The 21,575-nt window shown below is 42.4% G+C and overlaps 1 protein-coding gene and 1 long non-coding RNA gene across 5 annotated transcripts in view; one reads left to right on the top strand and one right to left on the bottom strand.

The window, feature by feature from the left end:
• neurl1aa (neuralized E3 ubiquitin protein ligase 1Aa) overlaps positions 1-21,575 on the top strand; it is a 68,289-nt gene that overhangs the window by 24,127 nt on the left and 22,587 nt on the right. The window contains exons 1-2 of one of the 3 annotated variants that reach the window (XM_028971510.1): positions 13,047-13,237; positions 20,712-20,953. In XM_028971510.1, coding sequence (XP_028827343.1) covers positions 13,204-13,237; positions 20,712-20,953 — 276 coding nt within the window. In that variant the 5' untranslated portion in view covers positions 13,047-13,203. Of the gene's footprint in view, positions 1-13,046; positions 13,238-18,039; positions 18,064-20,711; positions 20,954-21,575 lie in introns of those variants that run through there. The other 2 variants (XM_028971511.1, XM_028971508.1) reach the window with 2 other exon arrangements.
• On the bottom strand, positions 580-14,384 carry LOC114785362 (uncharacterized). 2 transcript variants are annotated; one of them, XR_003749052.1, is made up of 4 exons: positions 14,343-14,363; positions 14,175-14,244; positions 2,116-2,279; positions 580-2,033 (listed from the first exon to the last, which is right to left on the bottom strand). It is a non-coding gene; the product is annotated as an uncharacterized LOC114785362 (long non-coding RNA). The 2 variants fall into 2 exon arrangements; XR_003749051.1 differs by having other exon boundaries at positions 14,175-14,384.

Below are 21,575 nucleotides of genomic sequence, written 5' to 3'. Positions count from 1 at the left end.
AAAGAGTGTGAGTGTGCTGTTCATTCCCAGAAAACAACACTTTTTCCACACAGCTTTGAACAGGCCCCTGACTTGCAATGCTGTTAGCATTTTACACAAATTGCATTATGTCAGCTGCTATTCACTCTAGTGCATCTCAGCTTATGGGAATTTAGGGTTTAATTCATCCAGGTTGTTTGCAGCCTCGGTAATGCAGTAGGATTTGGCATCGGATAAACCTGATTGAATTGAGGCCTTAAAATATTGTTGGCAACTCATTTGAGCTGCATTAACATAAATTATGAATCCTGACCCTCCAGATGCTAACTGCTAATAGCAAAATTGAAAAGGTGTGTTTTTTTCCCCATACTTGAAAATCATTGTAACCAAAAATCATTGTTACCAAATCATTGGTACAAAAAAATTACAGACAGTTCTCTCCATGGGGTATGTGTCATGACTGTCAGGGGGACAGTCATGACACATAAGATTGAACATTATATCATGTTAGTTGCCGCTTTTAAAGTTTATCCTATAGAAAACGATTTACGAACACAACAACATTAATGTATGGCACAATAAATCTATTTTTATGTTGGTTTCATTGAAATGAATAATGCTCTTATTCCATATTTTAAGATCAAACCATGTATTTTAAGTTTACATGCAACTGAAGCAGAAATACAGAAAAATTTAACAGCTATAATTGTGACCCTTGTGTCATGTCAAAGCAGCATTTCAACAAATTAAAAAACCGAGCAACTGATCCGGCAGAAACAAGAGGGAAGCAAGTGCCAAATGTCCATCAGCAACCACAATTTCATATTTAGAGCAAGGACACTATGTACACTTGCAGACTCAATAAATACCAAAATTTCATATTTCAACAAATGCTCTTTAAATGACATTTTTACATTTAAGATCATTTTGTCCTTTGAAATTCATTTATGTTATGTTTAAGATTGGTTCTAAGATTATAACCCATTTATGTTTGTTGCACAATAAAAGTGAAACAATTTACGTTGTAAGTCGTTCTGGATAATTGCGTCTGCCAAATGCCACAAATGTAAATGTGTTTATTATCCACCTCCTCCCTACTTTGTAATCTTTGCGTTGCATTTGAGATGGCCGAGTCCCAGCTGGGTGATCCCATGTGGAAATGTAGATTTTTTTTAAATGACTTTAGCAGTATTCATGTGTAATTAAATACATTGCATGTATTTATATTGCTCTTTTGAAGCAGCATTGCAAAACCTGACAGAAAAAATGTGGATTATTATGTCAGTATTCATACAAACATATATTTTGAACTGAATATTTAGTCAAAAGTTATTAAGCTGGATGACTATGACAAAGCTGTTGTTTACTAAAGAATTATATAACTCATGAAGTTTAATGTCGTATTCTCTTGTTTATGTGTACCAGTTCATTATCCACACTGAGAAGAAAAGTCTAGGCCTACATGCTATCTGCAATAAGGAAAACAGCAGAGGTGTTGACATTCAGAACAAACTTTTAAAGAACTTTTAAATTAGAACTGGAACACACCAGCTCCTTGCTGGAAGGTTCATGGTGGACCGCCAGAAGGCACTACAAAAGACTGATTCATCACTTTCAATAGGGCCTCAGAGAAATGACTGAATAAAATAAAACTGCACTGTGAATTATTAGTGAATTCTGAAACTGTAGCACTATTGTAGGGCACAGAAAGTGGGTATTCTGTGAAAAATTCATCTGACCGTAGAAGAATCAAATGCAACTCATGGTCACACGAGTCCATTTTGGGCAGAAAAATCTTGGCAAGGTTCATCTTTATTACATTTACTGACCTGCACAGAATGAAAACATTGACTTTAGTTTCATCCTCTGAAAGCAACAGCTCAGTATGTCAGGGCCCCGGTCCTGGGACGCACGTCAGATGCGCTGGAAGCGGGAGAGGAGGCCAGGGGGTTGGGTTCGTCTGAGCGACGGTGCTTGGGTTGAAGCATGGTGGCGGCAAGGGAGGGAGATGGTGAACGGACGAGCTCAGGAGCATGGATCAGTCCAGGGTTTTGCTGCATGGTGGGAGGAAGACAAGGTGTAGATGAGGAGACAGGATATACCATGGCGTAGCTGTATCTGAAGGCAGCAGGCTACCAGAAGAAGGGACTGGTGAATCAGAGGCTGAGGCGAAAGAATGGTCGGGGGTGTAGCGGTCGGTCGGTAACATCAGTGGCAAACAGGAACAAACGATCAATCCAAAAGAAGAGTCAGGGGCAGTCGGTTGATGACTTCAATGATGACTTCCGGGCCAGCACCCCCTGTGGGCATGGCAGTGGAGTGGCAGCCATGACAAATTACAAAGCATTTTACTAAACAATATTAAATATTAAAATAATATAGAAAGCAGTGCAAAGTTACCATGACTCTGGGATAGATTTTAATTCCACTTCCCTCAGCAAAAAAAAAACACATGATAGATTGTCACATGCAAGCCAGGTGTGACATTTCTCTGACAGAATAGATATACAGTGAGGTCCCAGGGATAAAACAAAATCTGTCACGTCCACGAGCTGAGGGAGGTAGGAAGCGCAGGCGAATTACGTTTTGAAAAAAAAAGGGATTTATTAAACATAAAACGTCACAAGGGCCAAAAACAAACCTGCAGGCATATGCCAAATGCCGGGAAACTGAAACTAAAACACATAAGGTAAGGAGAAGAGTCCACATTAAGGCAGCAGCTACGTCTGCATGCAGCTTCTTAGTTTTTATCGAGTCCTGATCCATTAAGCCTCATTGGTGTCAGCTGGGATGGATCAGGACTCCGTAATCAGGTGTATGGGCTTCTGCTGTGACAGTGTAGATGTGGAAGGGTGTCAATGGTCTTGGAGGTTGATCGAATGAAGCAGCAGAGAGGCAAAATGTAGGGTTTATTGTTCCCATGGGTGGTCACAGCCATTGGAGGAAAAAAAAAAAAAAAAACATGGCATACATCCCCAAAAAGTGTTTTGGTAACAAAAATAAAAGGACAAGAAACAGTTTCATAAGTATATGACCACAGTATATAAAGAACCAAAAAGAAATAAACGACAAAAAAGGGACAGAAACAAAAGAAAACCTTACTCAGGTACAGGCTGTTTCAGCCACCAAGCACATGGCTGTAAGCAGCAACATGGACCCTCACAAGAAGCTCCAGCAGTCCCCCACCTGCATGGTGTACGCTCCTTTAAAAAGGTCACAAAGTTCCACCCTTAATTGGGACATCCCAAACCTCAGGTTTACATGGGGGGGTGGCTTTTAACATGAACACAAAGAAATCAATGTACACGCAGATTCCTTTCAATATACAAAACATTTCTGCTAATTCCACCTATTTAAAACAGACCTACTGCAGCTGGGTCGCACCACGTACTTCACCCCTCTAAAAACAGATAATTACTAACAAGGATACCCCCCCCTTCTCTAGTGAACGTGAACTCTTCAACATGAGTCGCGGAACTTAACAAAAAAAAAAAAAAAACAGTTATATTCACCATCTGCCAGTTCTTGTATATGTACATGAATGCAGTGTGTTAACCCACCACTGTGTGCTCCAGAATATGTGTGTGCGTCTGGCAAAAATGTGTGTGCGCACACCTGTCTACATAAACGTGAATCCGTGACACAACAGTCATAACAACACAACACACAATACATAGACACGGGTGCTTAAAACCCAGACACTGTCAATTTTGGCGGCCGCCTTTAGGTCGCGGTGAAGAGGCGCCGGAGCTCGTGCTGTCACAGACGGACCCATGGCCCCGGGCCATCACAAAAACAGCCCACACACAACACCTAGCAGGTGTGGTAGTGCGATACAAAAAGACACATAACAGTCTGCAGTGGGTCAGAAATCATTTAAAAACAATTGATAGCATTTCCAATATTGTTTTAATGATTAAATTATATTTGATCAGCATTAAAACCTCTGTCACAACTTGGGGTCGTAGGGAACTGGGACTTTATTATAAGTAAACCAAAACCTGGCACGAGGGCCAACATAGGAAAGGACTAAACTCAAAAAGAACTAAAACTGCCTCGGAAGGCAGGTGACGCCAAGGTCACATTCCAGATTACTGGGTGTCACATTCGAAAATGCTGCCTGCTCATTTACATTTACATTTATCAGACGCCCTTATCCAGAGCGACTTACAATCAGTAGTTACAGGGACAGTCCCCCCCTGGAGACACTCGGGGTTAATTTGTCTTGCTCACGAACACAATGGTAGTAAGTGGGGTTTGAACCTGGGTCTTCTGGTTCATAAGCGAGTGTTTTACCCATATGGCTACTACCACCCTCACATTCACATGTTACATTCATTTTAACCCATTGGACAAGAAATATTACAAAGATTAATGGAAACAGAGGTAAAACGAAAGGATATGAGAAGTAAGTGAAGAGATTGTCATTTTCAGTGGCCAGTCAGGAAGGGTGCCTGGGACTGTGTGGGGATGGTTTGAGATTTGAACCCACAAGCTTCCGATTACAAGTAAGCTTCCTTACCTGCTAGGCCACCACTGTGATTTTATTGACTAGACCAGGCTTAAGTCATCCAATAAAGTGTGGTGCATGAGATCTGTCATGTATAGGCTTCTCTTTTTGTAACATCATGGCACATTAACCTGAGAAGAAATCATATACTGCCTTGTCGCAAAGCCACAATGATATGTAATTACAGCCAAATATTTTTACATAGACATGGAATATTATAGCAAATATCTGTGCTCACATACATTTCTATTAACATACTTTGGCTGGGCACTATCCACCATTGCTGTGTGCATTTCAACCATGTGAAAAAGTTTTATGAACATATCCATTTCAAACGCAAGACTGTTGAGGACTTTTTGCCCAATATGTGTAGCCTTTGTATTTCTCATAGACTCAAAGCAGCCTTAAAATTTCCCAGGATTTATTATCACATCAGGAGGGCAGAAGTTATTCATGTTTTTGCAAAACAAGCAACTGTTACTGTTGCAAACTCCCTGCTAACAGAACAATTAGACCCTGCCAAACAACCCTTTAACTGAATTGCGGGTCACTCACCTGAAAGTTATGTGGTTGTCTAGCAGCAGGGGACTGGGAAAGAATTAACTGGTATGCCTCACTGCAGTTTTTTTTTTTTGTGGAATGCCACAATAAAATTTTGGAGCGCTGCATTGGGAGTTCCCTTGCAGCTGAAACAATGAGACAAGCACAAAGAAACTCAAACAACTGCACAGCCTGCCTTACCAAATAAACCAAGAGGAAATTGTACTAATGGAGCAAATAGTTAAATCTGTGGCAGACAAGTTATGAAAGGGCGCGTTTAAAACGACAAAAGAAATGGTCATGGTGGGAGAGCAATAAACTTAGGGAACTTCCACTGGAGTGGTTCATTGGCCCATGTGACATAACCATCCAAAGCTGTTTGATTTACATTGTGGTGGAACAGTTATGATGGTGCACCCCTGGCAGGGCACTGGGGAAGTCGAGCACTGCTGGAAACAGATGCTTTGATGTAACTTCTGGCATTGTTGCTGCGTTTCTCTTGTTACCTTTGCATTCGTCTTTGTCATGCTCATGAAAACACGTAACATAAGCGAAAGAACATTCTGTGTGAAGTAATGTGTTTTTCAAAGATTGTGCTCTGGCTAGATTAATAGGCCAGTATAACCATTTGTAGTAGGCAGCATGCACAATGTTTTTACCCAGATTATCTCCAATTTACTTCCTATTATTTTAAAATACAAATTTTAGACTAATTTGAATGCCCCTGTACGAAGAGACAGTGAGTGTCAAATGATGAACTGCAAAACTTTACATGAACGATACATAATTTCCCTTTACATTAAAGTGACTATGTAGCAATACGAGAAATACGTTAATAAATTTTATTAAATGAATAGTAAAATCACGGTGCGGTCATGGATCAGGAACCAGGTTACTGGTGGAACTGGAATGAAGAGTGAATGCAGGTCTAGATGTGAACTGCCAGTCGCTCCCTGACCAGGTTACTTGGAGCCGTGCTGGGAAATCAGAAGCATCCACTGCGACATCGGACGCCGCCTTGCAGGGACCTGATGTCATTCGGTGTGTCCAGGTAGAGGGAACTTTCAGTGCATGACATTGAGTAAGAGCTGTGGTGTAGATGCCTGGTGCGGGCGCTACTGATGGAGCCTCCAGCAAGGCTACGGGTTGACAGATTTCCAGAATGTTAGGCGGCAGCTCGGTCCAACTTATCTCTTCTCCTCACTTTTTCCCAGATCTGCCTTGTTGTCTTCCTCCTTCCTGCTCCACGGGTAGTCATAAAAGCCACCCTTCATCTTCATCAGACTCCAACCAGGTCTCGAACGCAGAACTGTGAAACCCACAATTCCACCTCACTTCCCAGACTCACAATTGACTTAGACAAGACAAAACAAGGTTGGGCAAGTGGCACCATTGCTTTACACTGGCAGTTATAGAGAAAGTGTGAAAATATCAGTACTAACACTGTGAAGACTCTGGGTTCCCAGGGTTCTAACTTGATCTCACTTTAAACATCTCACCTTTAGTTTGCTCTATTTTATATCTTCTGTCTCTTACTCTCTCTTTCTTTCTCTGTCCTATCGGTCCTATCCATCTTTATCTGCTCCAGGGATTATCTGTGTAGCAGGCCTGTGCCCATGTGAGGAGGGGATTACATATTTATTCAGGGAGTTTTCATCCGGCTCTGCCATCTGCCGCGGGGATCGCGGCCGTGGGCATTTTCAGGAGGGAGTCAGAGAAAGAAAGGAGGAAACAGGGGGACGAGGGGATGGCCTAGCCAAGTGGAGTGTGTCTAACACTACAGTTTCGGAAGTCCAGCAAGTTACAAAAATAAATTCTGTAACCTTTCTGTCAGGGTATAAGAGTCATGTATGTATTTAGTAATTTGTAATTTATAGCTGTTATGCATTGTTTCAAAATGAGTGTTAAAGATAACGACTTTGTAGTTGCAGTGCCTTGAAAAAATGTTTATCAGGTTACAATCACAACCTTGTAACCTAAAGCATCCTTCCGATTTTCTAAAGGTTTGGGTCGCTGTATGAAGTAATGTAGAGGATCTTGCTTTGTCCCAGGGTGATTAAACTGCTGCTGAAATAATCCCTGCCACTGTCTGTTAGATTTTCAGATTACAGAGTGCTTTGACAGCACATGCCCGCCAGGAATTGGTTTGACAGTACAGGGACCACTTTAGCCACTCACCTCTGTTCCAGACCTCTGACAGGACCAGGGTCACATGGTCACGGTGTTTTTGTTCAAAATTAATATGCAATTTCTGCCCCAAGAATTGAAGTGTGGTAACCTTCCATAAACATCCGGTTATTGTTCAAGTTCAACTGAGTTTTATTGTCATTTCAGCTACATACATGTTAGAAAGTACATAGTGAAACTAAACAATGTTTTTCAGACTACAGACTACATAAACAACAAAGTAGACCAACAGGAATGAAGTTCACAAAAAAAGTCACAATACTCTTTATGGTAACCCTTGTCATTGTACCTCCTCAATCTGAGTAGGCCACGAAATATGGACCGAAGACATTTCCATTCAAAGGAATGGTGCTCTAACAATCAAACTTGCAAAAATGCAACATGGCACGCAAATGCCACTCTCCAAACGGTGATCAGATATTCATTTGGAGTTAATTTGGAGTGAATGGACTTCTGCACTGCCAAATCAGCACATTTGCTGATGAATTTAATACAAATCTTTAAACAAATCTTTGAAACATCTGTTCCTTATTACTATAAATTCATGAACAATAAACACCCACTTAAGATGATGGAAATGCAATTGCTGTCTAATCCGTTATAATCCGTGCAAACGTATATGAGCAACACACACAACCATACTCTTCAAGATTAAATGTCTGATCTCAGAGTGTAAGCTTGGATCTTTCTTTCAATTAATGAATTGATTGAGTTGAACTGATCAGGTAGAACAATTGTCGCTTATTAAGTCGAAGTGCTTCTGCTACAATGCATACTGTTCAAGGCATAGCGTGAAGCAAAGGTATCTTCTGTAATGGCTAAAAAAAAATTTGAATCCCTTATGCTGACTTTTTGGAACAGGACCTTGAAAAGTCAGTTCAGGTGAATGAAGGACAAATTAAGAACCTGTTGACAGCACCTCCATGTGCGGGTTAAAGTAGGTTATACACTACCGACAGCAGAATGCCTCTGAACTGTTACCCTACTCACTAAAGGGTTTATTAAAGATGAATGACAGATCTTGTTACCACCTTTCCGCACTTCTTGTTCATTCACTCTAACAAGGATACGCCGTGGGTCACAATATCCATTCTGAATCCTCCAAAGGCTATGATCTGGATTTTGTCAACCACTTTTTTGAAGGCTTCCAACCTTGATACATGAGATTGTGTAGCATACAAATAAATAAAGCTGTAATGTCTGAGTCATGAAGTGTCAGCGCTTAAACTTCTTTCAGAGCACCTTACAAACAATTTCATAAAAACGATTTTCCTTTTTTGTTTGAAGCAACGTGAGATTTGAATGTTTTTCAGCCTTCCCCTGGCAGTACATTTACATTTACAGCATTTATCAGACGCCCTAATCCAGAGCGACTTACAATCAGTAGTTACAGGGACAGTCCTCCCCTGGAGCAACTTAGGGTTAAGTGTCTTGCTCAGGGACACAATGGTAGTAAGTGGGATTTGAACCCGGGTCTTCTGGTTCATAGGCGAGTGTGTTACCCACTAGGCTACTAGCACCCTGGCAGTAATAGCCATCAGATGATTCCCTTCAATGGCACATTTGTTGGCGACATTTGAAACGTTTCATTCGCTCATAAAATGAGTCCTGTGAAAGATTTGGTCAACAAATTGACATGTACTCTAAATGGATTGGGACTCACCCCTTTAACTACTGCATGCTGCTCAGTGCATAAGCACATATTGTGCAAACGTTACCAGCGCTAGGTGACCAAAAACCTTGTGGTGGGAGCCTTATTAAAGCCTTACGTTTTTCTGCGGCTGAGTAGTCGCATGCAAGACTCGCGTAATCTTCAAGTGTTGACTCGAGTTGTGTAATTCGCACTGCCGCTGTACTCCAAACCGCCCATCTGTGAATATGACGGACATTACCTTCCTTTGTGCCACGGGTAAAGTCCGGGGGAAGTAGTTGGCTTTAAGGTAATTCTCGGTGCTTCAGAATCAAATTCCATATTTCACCGTGACTTAGGCTACACCACATGTTCCGGCTTTGTTGTTCTGTTGAAGGCTGGAGTTCTCTCATGATTGGTTCAATACGAACCTCTTACATTTCTGTTACGTTTCTACTTCGTACATTGGTCGGCGTACATTGTCTATTGTTGCGCCGTCCTGAACAGACTTTTTGTTTGGGGTGCACGGCTCAGACAAAGAAGTCCACAGCAGACGCTCCTTAACACAAATCCTCCGCAGCTGCTGCCTGCCATATTTTATTACAGAAATGACTCGGGTGTCAAACCCACATTCGGTCTTGTTGAATGAGAGGTCTCCTCATCTATCGTTCGTTTTTATCTGTTAACCTGTGGTCACCGTTTTTGAGGTGCAAGTGGACTTATTTTATGGAAGCGGTTACATTTTAGCTTTATTTGCTTTGAACCAAAATAATTATTAGTTATTATTAATTATTATTTAGCTTGCTGACAAGTTTTTTTACTTTATTTTGGCATCATTCTTGTGGTAGAACGATATTAAGTATATCCATGGAATTTGTAACCAAAAAAGGCTAAAAAAAAAAGTTGTGATAAAATTAAATGTAATAATGAATGTAATTGTGCAGGAGTATTACAGGAGTATTACACATGCAAATAACTGTATGCACTTATTTAATCTGGTCTGTCCTCACACAGGGGAATGACTACATGACCACAGGTATATAATACTATGAATCTTCCTATGAATCTGTAGCCATTCTGGAAATGACTTTTATAAAGAGTGTCATAAATACACAAAACCATGATCGTCACAGAATGAGGATGTATCAATGTATTTCAACACTGTTCAGAAATATAAAAGTTGCTCAATATATTGTTTTTTTAGCCTCATGTTCATCATCTCAGGCCATTGGATCTAGAGTGGCACACATTTTATGTTTTTCACATCTTGTTTCTCACTCTAAGGCCTACATGAACCATCAAAATTCGGCAAACTTATTTCAAAGTATGTAGAACAGTACGCATTCGGCCTGAGGGACTGTAAAGCCTTCTGGACCTCAGTCGATTTATTTTATTTCCCTATTAATAGAACCACCAGGTCAGAGAGGTTGGGGACGTTGTCTGGGCCTGTGTGCATGTGTGTGCACCTATATTAGTGTGTTGAATGCAACTGTAGTTCCCCTTGACTGGGATCACCGGTTGTCTTGGTAACCTCTCTTGAGAGCATTCCGGTTGCTATCCAGGGACTGGTTCTTGCCAGCTACCACCATAGTGTGCATGGACGCAACGTTGTTATGGATTTAGACGTCTGCCTTTTAATCAACTCAAATCTGTATAAGAGAATTAAAGGGTTCGAAGCGATTTCCTCTTGTCGCAACAGTGCCACATGCCTCTGACAATTACACCAAATCATGTGTCACTGGACATGATAAAATATGCTGAGGTCATAAATCACACAAGACTGTTACACAAAAGCATAGTGGTTCAGTGATGCAAGAGTTCTTTGGTCAGAAGATGGGAGAACATGCCTACAAACGTCTGACTACAAAACAGCACCTTATAAAATGGAACAGTGTCAGATAACAGTGAACAGACAGTGCCAGAGAGAGGGGTGAAAAGACAAAATGCCTTGTATAAAATTAAAACGATGCACTGGCTTGCACAACAATAGCAGGGAATGTTGTATTATACCTGGCTGTCAGCTCATTGAACTTTCGTCTCATTAACGAAACAGGAGAGTGAGGACCCCGGATGGGTTTTACGTCATTATTTCTTCCATAAGATGAGTAAAATTATAAAATTATATGTGATCAAACCACATGTATTTGTTTGAGTGTCTTATGTAAGGTTATTTGTGTCTGGATTTGTCCAGCAATGTGTCTCCAGTGAGAGATTTTAGCTACTGCATAAAATAAAAGATAAAAACACCTTACTGCTAAAAAAAAGAAGCTGGACATCTGCTTTTCCGCCGCCTGGATTGGTGATCTTTTGATGCATGTCACTGCTTGGATGTGTCTCCTTGGCAACTGTTCAGAGTAAATGTCATTGTCCAGGGTGAGGGAAACGTGGCATGCTTGTGATTAAAATGACTCACTATCCATAACCACTTATTGTAATTAGCTTTCGGACGCTTTTTGGGCGCAGGATGAGGATATACCTCTGGTAGGGTGGATTAACAGGATATCAAAATTGGAAATGCTGCACCGTGGCCTCACACAAACCATGCTTGTGAGTTTGAATCCCAGCTCGGACCTCTCCCTGTGTTGGTGCGGGTTTCCTCCGGGTTCTCTGGTTTCCTCCCAACCATCCAAAGGCATGCACTAGGTGGACTGGCGACTCTAAATTAGCCGTGGGTGTGAGTGTGCGAGTGGAACTCACCACCAGGATGAGATCCAGCAGACGCGACCCCGAGCAACAAGACTAGGCAGAGTAAGTTTAACAGTAACTTAAGTTTACTGTTCAAGTGTGGTGGATTTTGGCTTTGGAGGCCTAGCGGGTGAGGAGGTGGACTCGAAAGGTTGCGGGTTCAAATCCTGAGTTGTCAAGGTGCCACTGAAGTACCCTTGTTCCTTTTGAAGGAATGAACCGTCCCATCCGGATGAACCGTCTGATCCGCTTTCATGGCTGCCTATGGGATGAAGGGTTAAATGCAAAGGACCTTATTGGTTGTGTGTGCTGTGCTTTCTGTGCAAAAAAACTTTCACTTTCATTTTCACAAATCTTACTGCTAAAATGAATCTATTCCTACTTTGCAGTAAAACTAAAATCTGATGCTTGATCCAGTGCTTTGTTTTGGCAGAAAAAAAAAGTAAATGTAAAATTTAAAAGCATTTTCAAGCTTATGTTTGCCTTGAGATAAAGCATTTTTCCTGAGGAAAGAAAGAGAAATGGGTGCACTCTGGGTTTGAGTGAATGGAGGCACAGTCGCTCCTGGCTTGGTGATGACAGGTGAAGTCAGCAGGATGACACTCGGGGTCACCTGGTCTGCATGCCAGGGACCACCAGGACCATTGCTCAGGTTGCCTTTCAGCAATGCTTCAGTGATCAGGCGAAGATATGCGCCGCCCTCTGGATCAAACCGTAAGGTCTAAATTGAGCCATTAAATTAAATTTTAAAGGACCAACTTTCTTCAATTCAATTTTAGTAAAGCCAGTTAGATAGACATGTGAGTGCTTAAATCGCTTAATCTGTTAAACTAATGTTTTATGAAATAGCCTCTCTGTGAGAAATTATTTAAAAATGTCTAAATATGTAAAGCTCCAGTTCTATAAGTGAAGTGATTATCATTGTGATACACAGCAGCACAGCACACGGTGCACACAGTGAAATGTGTCCTCTGCATTTAACCCATCACCCTTGGTGAGCAGTGGGCAGCCATGACAGGCGCCCGGGGAGCAGTGTGTGGGGAAGGTGCTTTGCTCAGTGGCACCTTGGCGGATCGGGATTCGAACCTTCTGATTATGGAGCCGCTTCCTTAACCGCTAGGCCACCACTGCCCCGGGTTGGTGCGTTCAGAATAATGTGACTGTGAATATGACGTCAGAAGCATCAATAAGGGCAGATAAGATAGCATCACGTGACCAGCCAGAATGTAAAGATGGACTGGTGACCTTTTGACGCATGTCACAGCTTGGATGCGTCTCCCTGGCAACTGGCACTATGACACACCATACACGAGGACGGCGTTGACTGGGGGGGGAAAAACTTTTCCTCTCTACCCACGACCACCCAGAAGAAGTATCGACGCGGACGGATAAGATAGCATCACGTGACCCATTCTCTTCACGCGAAGGATCCGCGCAACAAAAAAAAAAAAAAACGTCACCGACATATTACCGGGAGGCGGAACCGGAGCTCCGCGGCTCCGCCTCTTATGCAAATGCAACGCGGAGGGCAGCGGCTGGAGGGTCCGACTGTTTACATCCAGCGGAGGAGCCGCGGGACGCCAATGTCTGGAAAATAGCTCAATATATATATATAAATATCCATATCCATATCTGCATCTGTGTCTACAAAATACTTTGGCGACTGCGAGCCATGGGAGGCCAGATGACCAGAAACGCCTTGTACGGTGAGCGACCGCGACGGTTCATCATATACGCTCTTTAGAGAGAGAGAGAGAGAGAGAGAGAGAGGATGAAACGTGGACGGTTTTCATTGCTAATTGTCATTTTTGGGTCGGTGCGACGAGAAGCGGGTGACACGCTGGCCGCCTGGATAATCCGTCGGTGTTTCCTACCGCGACGTCATCGCAGCGCCGTGGAACCGACGCGCCGGGAAGTTTTTTTTTTTTGTTGCGGGGATTCCCTTTTTATTCCTGAAATCGGGAGACGGATCTTCCCTCCCCCCCTGCGCGTCGGGTTTAATAGCCGCACGTAGAGCCCGTAAGGTCCAGAAATCGATAGGAAAGTCATTGGAAATGTAGGCTTTCGCAGGGCTGCTGAAAGCAGAATAAATATTATCTGGATAATAAGGTGTTATATATGATATGTTATATAGGTGTTGTATAGGCCATGCTGCTTAGTGACATGCCCTCTAACCGTAAGATCATTTGTTCTTTTTAAAGCCCAAAAGGTTTATCCAATTAAGCAAAGACATAATGCTGATATAAACTCTGAGGTCCTGATCTCTTCCGTCCTGCTGATAGCTTCTCAGCACAAGGCATTTGTCTCCAGAAGAATAAAGAGTACAGCGTGCTGGGAAATATACGTATATATGAAATAAGCAAGGCTTGAATATGTGTGTGTGTGTGTGTGTATGTATGTGTATGTGTGTGTGTGTGTGTGTGTGTATATATATATATATATATATATATATATATACATATATAATAAGCAAGGCTTGAATAGCTTGAAGCTATAGCTATATATATATTCAAGCCTTGCTTATTTCAGCCAACGCACAAATGCTGAGCTAAATTGACCAGAATCACATGCCGTGAACACTGGGGGGATTATTATTGTGGCTACATTAGAGGCGATCCCGCAGAAATTCGACCTGCTGATTACCTGTAAACAGTAGGCCATGTGGCGCTGGTGTGGACATCCGAAGGAACGGTCGGTGCCGCTGACCATCCTGCTGGACGAGGATGAGGAAGATCGTATGTCAGTGCCCACGCTTTATAAATATGTTTTGCCCAGCACCTGGTTGCCATGCTGTGAATGTGATGTCAGAACCTGATGTGTAGTGAAGCCTCCACAGAAAGTGTGTGGGATCGCTTGGTGACGACCGGCTATAAAAAGACAAAGCCGCAGCGGTCGACTGGTATTTAGGATTTTAAGGGGAGGGTGAATTAATGGCTGTGAGACTCTTCAGTCAGAAAGTCCTGAGATGCACAGTTCACTAAGATTAAGTCTCTTTATCTTAAAAAGCAAAATATGCCATGCTGGTCCTTTAATGTTGATTGAAGAAAAAAATGGGTGTGAAATGGGTGAAAAATTCCCTTTACCAGAGATGTTTAGTTGACTTTACATTGACTGTAAGGAATGAGCTAATCAAATCAATCAATTTTGACATAATGGAGCATTGTGTGCGTGTGTGTGCGTGTGTGTGTGGGGGGGGGGGGGGGGGCAGTGGTGGCCTAGTGATGACAATCACTTCAATCTTAGTTTTGTATGGTTTTAAACACAAAGTAGAGTTTGAATAGAGCAACAGCAGGATGTAACACAGCAGGATGATCAATGCCCCTCAATGTACTCATTGCTGTGTTCAGGTTCCAATGTTTAGTAACCTCAAATGATATCTGATCTGACCTTTGTTGCAATGCCTGTGTCGTGACTTTTCTGAAGATGGGGCAAAAAACTTGAACCCAGCATGCAAATGTGGTCTTTGGGACATGCTACAATGTTGTGTTTCATTTTGTTATAGGCATCTATTGATAGCCTAGCTTGCAGGCCATACATTAAAAAAATATAATTATGAACACCAACAGGTAAAGTGAATAACTTATCTTTGGCTGTGGACTCACCCAGGGCACGGTGCCAAAATAATTTATCATTATTAAAATATAAAACACAATTTTCAAGAGTATGTGAGAGGTTTCCATAGGATACATCCAGGGTGAATCCCCACCCTGCACCCTTTGTCCAGAGATGGGCTTTATCATACTTTATCGACTATATGAATAAGAAGGGATGGATAGTACGGGTGCAGTGGTAGATCCATTAAGCCCGCCCTGCATGGCTCAATACACCCTAATGGACTGTGGGAATTTGAATTTGCTATTCATTCTAAAATTAGCCCAGAACTGTCCAGTGATAGGGGGATGGGGCAGTGGCGGCCTAGCAATTAAGGACCCATAATCAGGAGGTTGCCGGTTCAAATCCCGATCCACCAAGGTGCCACTGAGCAAAGTACGGTCCCCACAAACACTGCTCCTTGGGCAGCTTTACGGGTGATGGGTTAAAGGCAGAGGACAGATTTTGTTGTGTGCACCGTGTGCTGTGCTGCTGTGTATCACAATGACAATCACTTCACTTTCAGTTCACTTTATTCAATTTCAATTGGACATTGACTGGTTTAACAGGCCCTCACAGCACAAGAGCCTGTTAAACTGTAGGCGTCAGTGGACGAAGGCCCCTCCCTGCGAGTTAATGTCCAGTCGCTGTTGTGGCTCCACCCACTCGCCCCTCTCACACTGTTGTAACTAGAACTGAGCTGGAGGTGACGCAGAGCGGCGGAGGCAAATCGTGAAGAAAAACGAACGCAGATGCTGGGACTGCCCAGTCCCACAATCCCAGACGTGCAGGCTGGTGGCTCCGCCCCACTACATAACGCAGCCTGTCTTAGAGGTGCATTTTACGTCTGTTACACACTGCAGCAGACGGCTACAGACCTACCATGGCACTAACAGAATTAATCAACACACTGTTCTCTTTTTACGCACAAAACGTGAACCAAAAAAGAACCGAAACCGTGGTCCAAAACCAAGGTGGACGAGTTCCCCCCGTTGGGCTCATTTCCGTTTTTCAGGAGAGTGACGAGTCCAGTCGCACGACCATACTAACCAGCATCAAACAAGACTACAGATTTTACATAACAAGGTTGTCACTATATTTTTACATATCGTGGGCAGAGGCATATTTTACATAATAATAATAATATGAAATTATAGCATAAGGATTAGAGCAAAATCAACAGTAATTATATGAAAACTTTTTTTTGTACATTTACAGCATTTATCAGACACCCTTATCCAGAGCGACTTACAATCAGTAGTTACAGGGACAGTCTCCCTGGAGCAATTTAGGGTTAAGTGTCTTGCTCAGGGACACAATGGTAGTAAGTGGTGGCCTAGTGGTTAAGGAAGCGGACCCGTAATCAGAAGGTTGCTGGTTCGAATCCCGATCTGCCAAGGTACCACTGAGGTGCCACTGAGCAAAGCACCGTCCCCACACACTGCTCCCCGGGCGCCTGTCATGGCTGCCCACTGCTCACTCAGGGTGATGGGTTAAATGCAGAGGACAAGTTTCACTGTGTGCACTGTGTGCTGTGCTGCTGTGTATCACGTGTGACAATCACTTCACTTCATTTTTTTCTGGTTCATAGGCGAGTGTGTTACCCACTAGGCTAGTACCACCCTAATTAACAGTAACAACAATATTAGCACAAGTAGAAGTTGATCTGAAGTTGAACTGAGTTGTGAGGACTTTCATGACACTTTTACACAAAAATAATTGTGCTGTGCTGTTACGTTGACACCGTCCATTAACGTTACAGACAGGCAGGACTCATAATGTCTGCCGCCTCACTCTCACATGAACTTTTATTGTTTTATTATTAGCCATAGCTGCTAGCCGCTACTGTAACGATGACTTGACAGATGGTATTGAGGCTATTGGCTAATTGCTAATAGTAAAAAAATATATATTTAATGGACAATAATCTGTCCATCATCCATTTTAATGCTTTATTTATTTTTTTTCCTGCATCAACAGTGGGTGTAGAGGTCCATCAGCGGCGCTACGTGCCGTGTACCGATAGCATGTTGGTGGGTGCAGGGGCTGTGGGACTGCTTGTTTGTAATATTACCGGTAATATTGACTTTGTTGTCAAATTAATATTGAAATCGGCACTATTTCCTAATATTGATTCACATTTGAGCATGGCATTTTTCTTTTTTTTTTTTTTTTTGACAAACCTAATTTGTAGTGAGATGGCAAAATGTCCCCATGGAGCACAGGGAGGAACGCGAGAGGGTAAGCGGGCCAGGAAAGGTTCGTCTCTTATTCCTTGCCAGGTTTCCCAGCCAATTTTCTCTCAACAGAATTTAATCTCTGCAGATATTCAACTAATGCAGAAGCAACTGCAAAGTTCACAACCCTGTCTTCAAGGTGATATCTGTGGTATTGAGGTCACCATCTCCAGTGTAGCACATGCCAGCGGTGCAGAAATTCCAGCACAAAGCTGTCATTTATCAGCAGCCATGTCATCAATCAGAAAGTGGCTTTGTCCTGCCGCAGCGATCTAATGACGGCGTTAAAAGTTTTGGCCCTGCATCGTTGTGCGGTTGGGTCCTCCGTAGCTGATACTTTTGCCACTATAAAACAACCTCGAGGCCTGTTTATGAGAATCACCCCTCACACCCTTTGCCATGAACATCCCTGCATGTCGGAGCTGTGCTAACATTGAGATTGTGGTTTCCACTGTGGGTTACTCTCCAATGGAACACTGTAAACCTTTGACCCTCTGACATTTAAAAGGTCTGTATGAAAGCAAACAATCTAGGCCACACACACACACACACACACACACAAGACAGCTGCTGATTCCTTGCTAAGCCAATCCTGATGGTAATTCGAAGTGACATTGAGTCTCTCACCCCAACAGCCACCTTGCCCCCAAGACCGTGCTTGTCATGAACTTGATGAGGGAGGGGTAGTAAAACCAAGAGGATGAGTATGTATTAAGCTATATAAGCGTGTGTGTGTGTGTGTGTGTGTGTGCGTGCATGCATGCTCTGCCTCACTGTTTATAGCAACCCACTCAGCGGCCTAAGGCCAGGTAAAAGCACCCTGTCTTTCTCACCGACTCGCTGGCCCTCTGCACCAATGGTGTGTTTGCGTTGATGTTGTGAGTTGCCCTGGTGTTTTGTTGTGTGCACTCATGGACTGTGTGACAGTTTTTTAAAAAAAAGCATGAAGCTGTGAGGACAGGAGTTGATTTTCCTGTTTTTTCCTTGGCACCTTTGTCGTCTTCCCGTAAATGGAAACCAGGGATGCTACTGTGTGGCCCAAGACAAAGGTCTGTCCTTCATAGAGAGGTAGCTTTTTAGAGATATGGTTTGTAATCGTTTTAAGGAAGGCTGTATTCTCAGCAGATTACATTTTAAAGCCATTTCGAGCATGATTGCAGACATTTTGATCTGGATTCTATTTGCCTGTCCTGGGTATGGTCTGTACTGGCAATATAAACATCAAGATGAGCTTCATTTGTATTAAAGAGCACAAAGCCCAGTGGGAAAAAAGGCCAGACAGGACTGTCCTAAATTGCTGAGCAATTAATCTTCTTAATCTTCATCTTTTGCTAAACTCTGCAGAGAGAGATTTTAATGATATTCTCGAAAAGCAGACATTTTCTTTGGCCTTTGAGACCCTTTAGGTTTCATCATAACTGTAATTTAAAGAGGGATTGTGTTGAGCTACATCTCAATGAAATTACCCCATGGGAACAGGACACTGAGTTTGAGATGTCTACTACTGGGAATTCAGCCTCCACAATAGCCAGTACAAATATTTGAATAACTCTTCAAACAGATATGAACGATTTGCATTTCTTTTTTTTTTGGTCTGTGAGAATAGCAGGAAGCCTGCATAGTGCCAGTGTCTCCATTAGCATATGTTTTATTAGGAATGCTCCACAGTGCTCCACTCCACCAGACCTTCTCTTGATGGTTTGAACTTCCAAGATGAACTGGTTCAGTGTGGTCTTGGTCAGTTTCCCTTGGTGTGTCCATGACAAGCCAGGCCACCCCCAACCCGAACTCCTACATGGATTAAAGCAATAAAGTGGATAATTTTTTTTTCTATGTAAACCAATTTGTGTGCACCCCCTGCGATCTCTTGGGCCCCCCGGTGCAATAGCTGTTGAGTGAGTTTATGGAACATGTCATGTTGCAGTGAATCCTGCTCTTCCACAATAGCGTTACATCTGGGCTATTTTATACATGATAGCGAACTTAAGGAATACTTATAAATGGGTTCCTCAGGGTTAAGGAACTGTATTCATTACATAGCTATATATGAATTTAGCCTGGGGCAAAATGTAGTAAACCTGTACTGTTGTGACCCGTGGATGAATTAGCCAGGTACATGGAAATAGCAGTGTTTATTTTATGGAGAATCGACCAGGATAATCCATTTCTGCTTTTTATGTTGCTGAACACCTAGATGGATTGTGAGCATGTGGCAGTGAAAACATATTTCAGTTTGATATATATTAAAATATAATGTCATGCCGCTAGGTGTCCATACTGTGAATGTGACTGATATTTTTGAAGTAGAACAAATCCTGACTCTGATTCTAGCTGATCACCCTCCTTTCTAATATAACAAAAATTGCGTTGAATATTGTGGGTGTCAGAAATGGAGGAGACTCACTCTGAATGGTCTGCTTGTGTGTTGCTAAGAAACATGCCGAACATGCACTTAACCTCCATTTTGCTCCCAGCAGCTGATGCCCTCACATTTGCTAATGTGTTTATCTCGGCCCGGCGCTGAACATGTTTGCCATGTACTGGGAGAAGCTCCCCAAAGACGTGCATACACAGTGGCCACCATTTGGGGGGACAAAGCCCTCATCACACATTCACAGGAACCATCAGTATATCGCATCAGTATATCGGCCAGCCAGCCCAACACTGCAGAAAGTTAAAGGGTGGCAGGTTTTTAGTGAGGTTGTGTTGCGTTGAGAGTGGATACTGAAAGCTGTGCTGTTCATGAGACGAATGTCCTTCTTCTGCGAGGCCCTGCTTACACAACTCATCACACAAACACTTGTGTGATAAAAAAAAAAAAACATATACCATAACATGGGTAAAGATCTATGTGTTTGTGTGTTTCTGAAAAAACACTTTCTCGTATGGTTATTAACTAATAGATAAGTACACACTATATAAATATTTAACACAACAAAATGCTCATCTTCCATTTGATTCTTATGTGTAACCCCAGCATTGTAATCTGTAATATGTTTATCATAAAATATCATAATCTAGTAATCCTATTTGAATAATAGTATATATTATACTATTATTATTCAACATTGTAAATAGCATTGGCTTGTTCTCATTATGTACGTTGTGATCTGTTTTTAGTTCATTCAGTTTTTGCAGTCTCACCTGATATTTGGACAGTATAGTGAAGTGATGCGCCTGAGGCTGGAAACTAGACTTTTTATTTGGGAATTGTTATATGGGATCTGTGTAAAATTATGATAGTTACTCACAGTTCATTTTGGTACTGATTGGGTGGTTGTGATTTACTGAAGATTCAAAACTCCCTTTGTCTCCCCTCTCTTCCTTTTTCCTCTCATCGATCTTCTATCAGACTCTTTTAGTGGTCCCTTCCCCGGCTCAACACACAGATGCCACCACAAGCCCAAGCGGTGTTTGCCTGTGCAGACATGCAGCTCATTGCCCGTCAGCCCGCTTCTTTTCCACCCAAATGCCAAGGGCTCCCAGATTGTGATGGACGTGGCACAGCGCACTGTCAAGAGGCAGGCCAGCTTCTGCAACGCCATCACTTTCAGCAACCGACCCATAGCGCTGAACGAGCAGGTTCGCTTGAAGGTACGGAGGAACCAACAGACGTTTTGAAATACAACACTTATAGGGATGTCAACATTATTACTTCATTCTTGGTGGAGGTTCCTAAAATTCTCCGGTGAAATACTTCATGCTGACATTCTACTGATTTGGTCTTTTGAGTGTACAGAAGTACACAGATACTGAAAATCAGTCTTTATTTTTGGCCAGGAGAGACTTTAAATATGTTTTTAATGTTTTAAGATTAAAATGCGTGGCGTGCATACGGATAACAGACCCGACCTCCTCATTCTGCATCATTCCTCATTCTACACTCTCTCTGTCTCTCTCTCACACCAACACACACACACACACACACACACACACATAAAATCCTTTTAATGAGATTTTGTAGGTAAACCCTCCTTTCACTTTGTGACCTCTACCTCGACGTAGTCAGTATTTCTTCCTTGTCCTAAAGCAGCTTAGCAAATCTCCCAGCACAAAGCCAGTGTCTACCACATTCTAACACGTGTAAGGATACCTCAACCTCAGCTCTGTCTCTGTAGTACTGTGTTTTTAGCTAAAATTGTAGAATTGTAGTTATCCCATCACCACAATTGACATCCCCACAATTGACACAATTGGTTGTGAATACAAGTGAACA

This window comes from Denticeps clupeoides, chromosome 3, assembly GCF_900700375.1.
Source record: "Denticeps clupeoides chromosome 3, fDenClu1.1, whole genome shotgun sequence".
NCBI classification, from domain to species: domain Eukaryota; kingdom Metazoa; phylum Chordata; class Actinopteri; order Clupeiformes; family Denticipitidae; genus Denticeps; species Denticeps clupeoides.
This window is presented reverse-complemented; position numbering and strand designations above follow the sequence as displayed.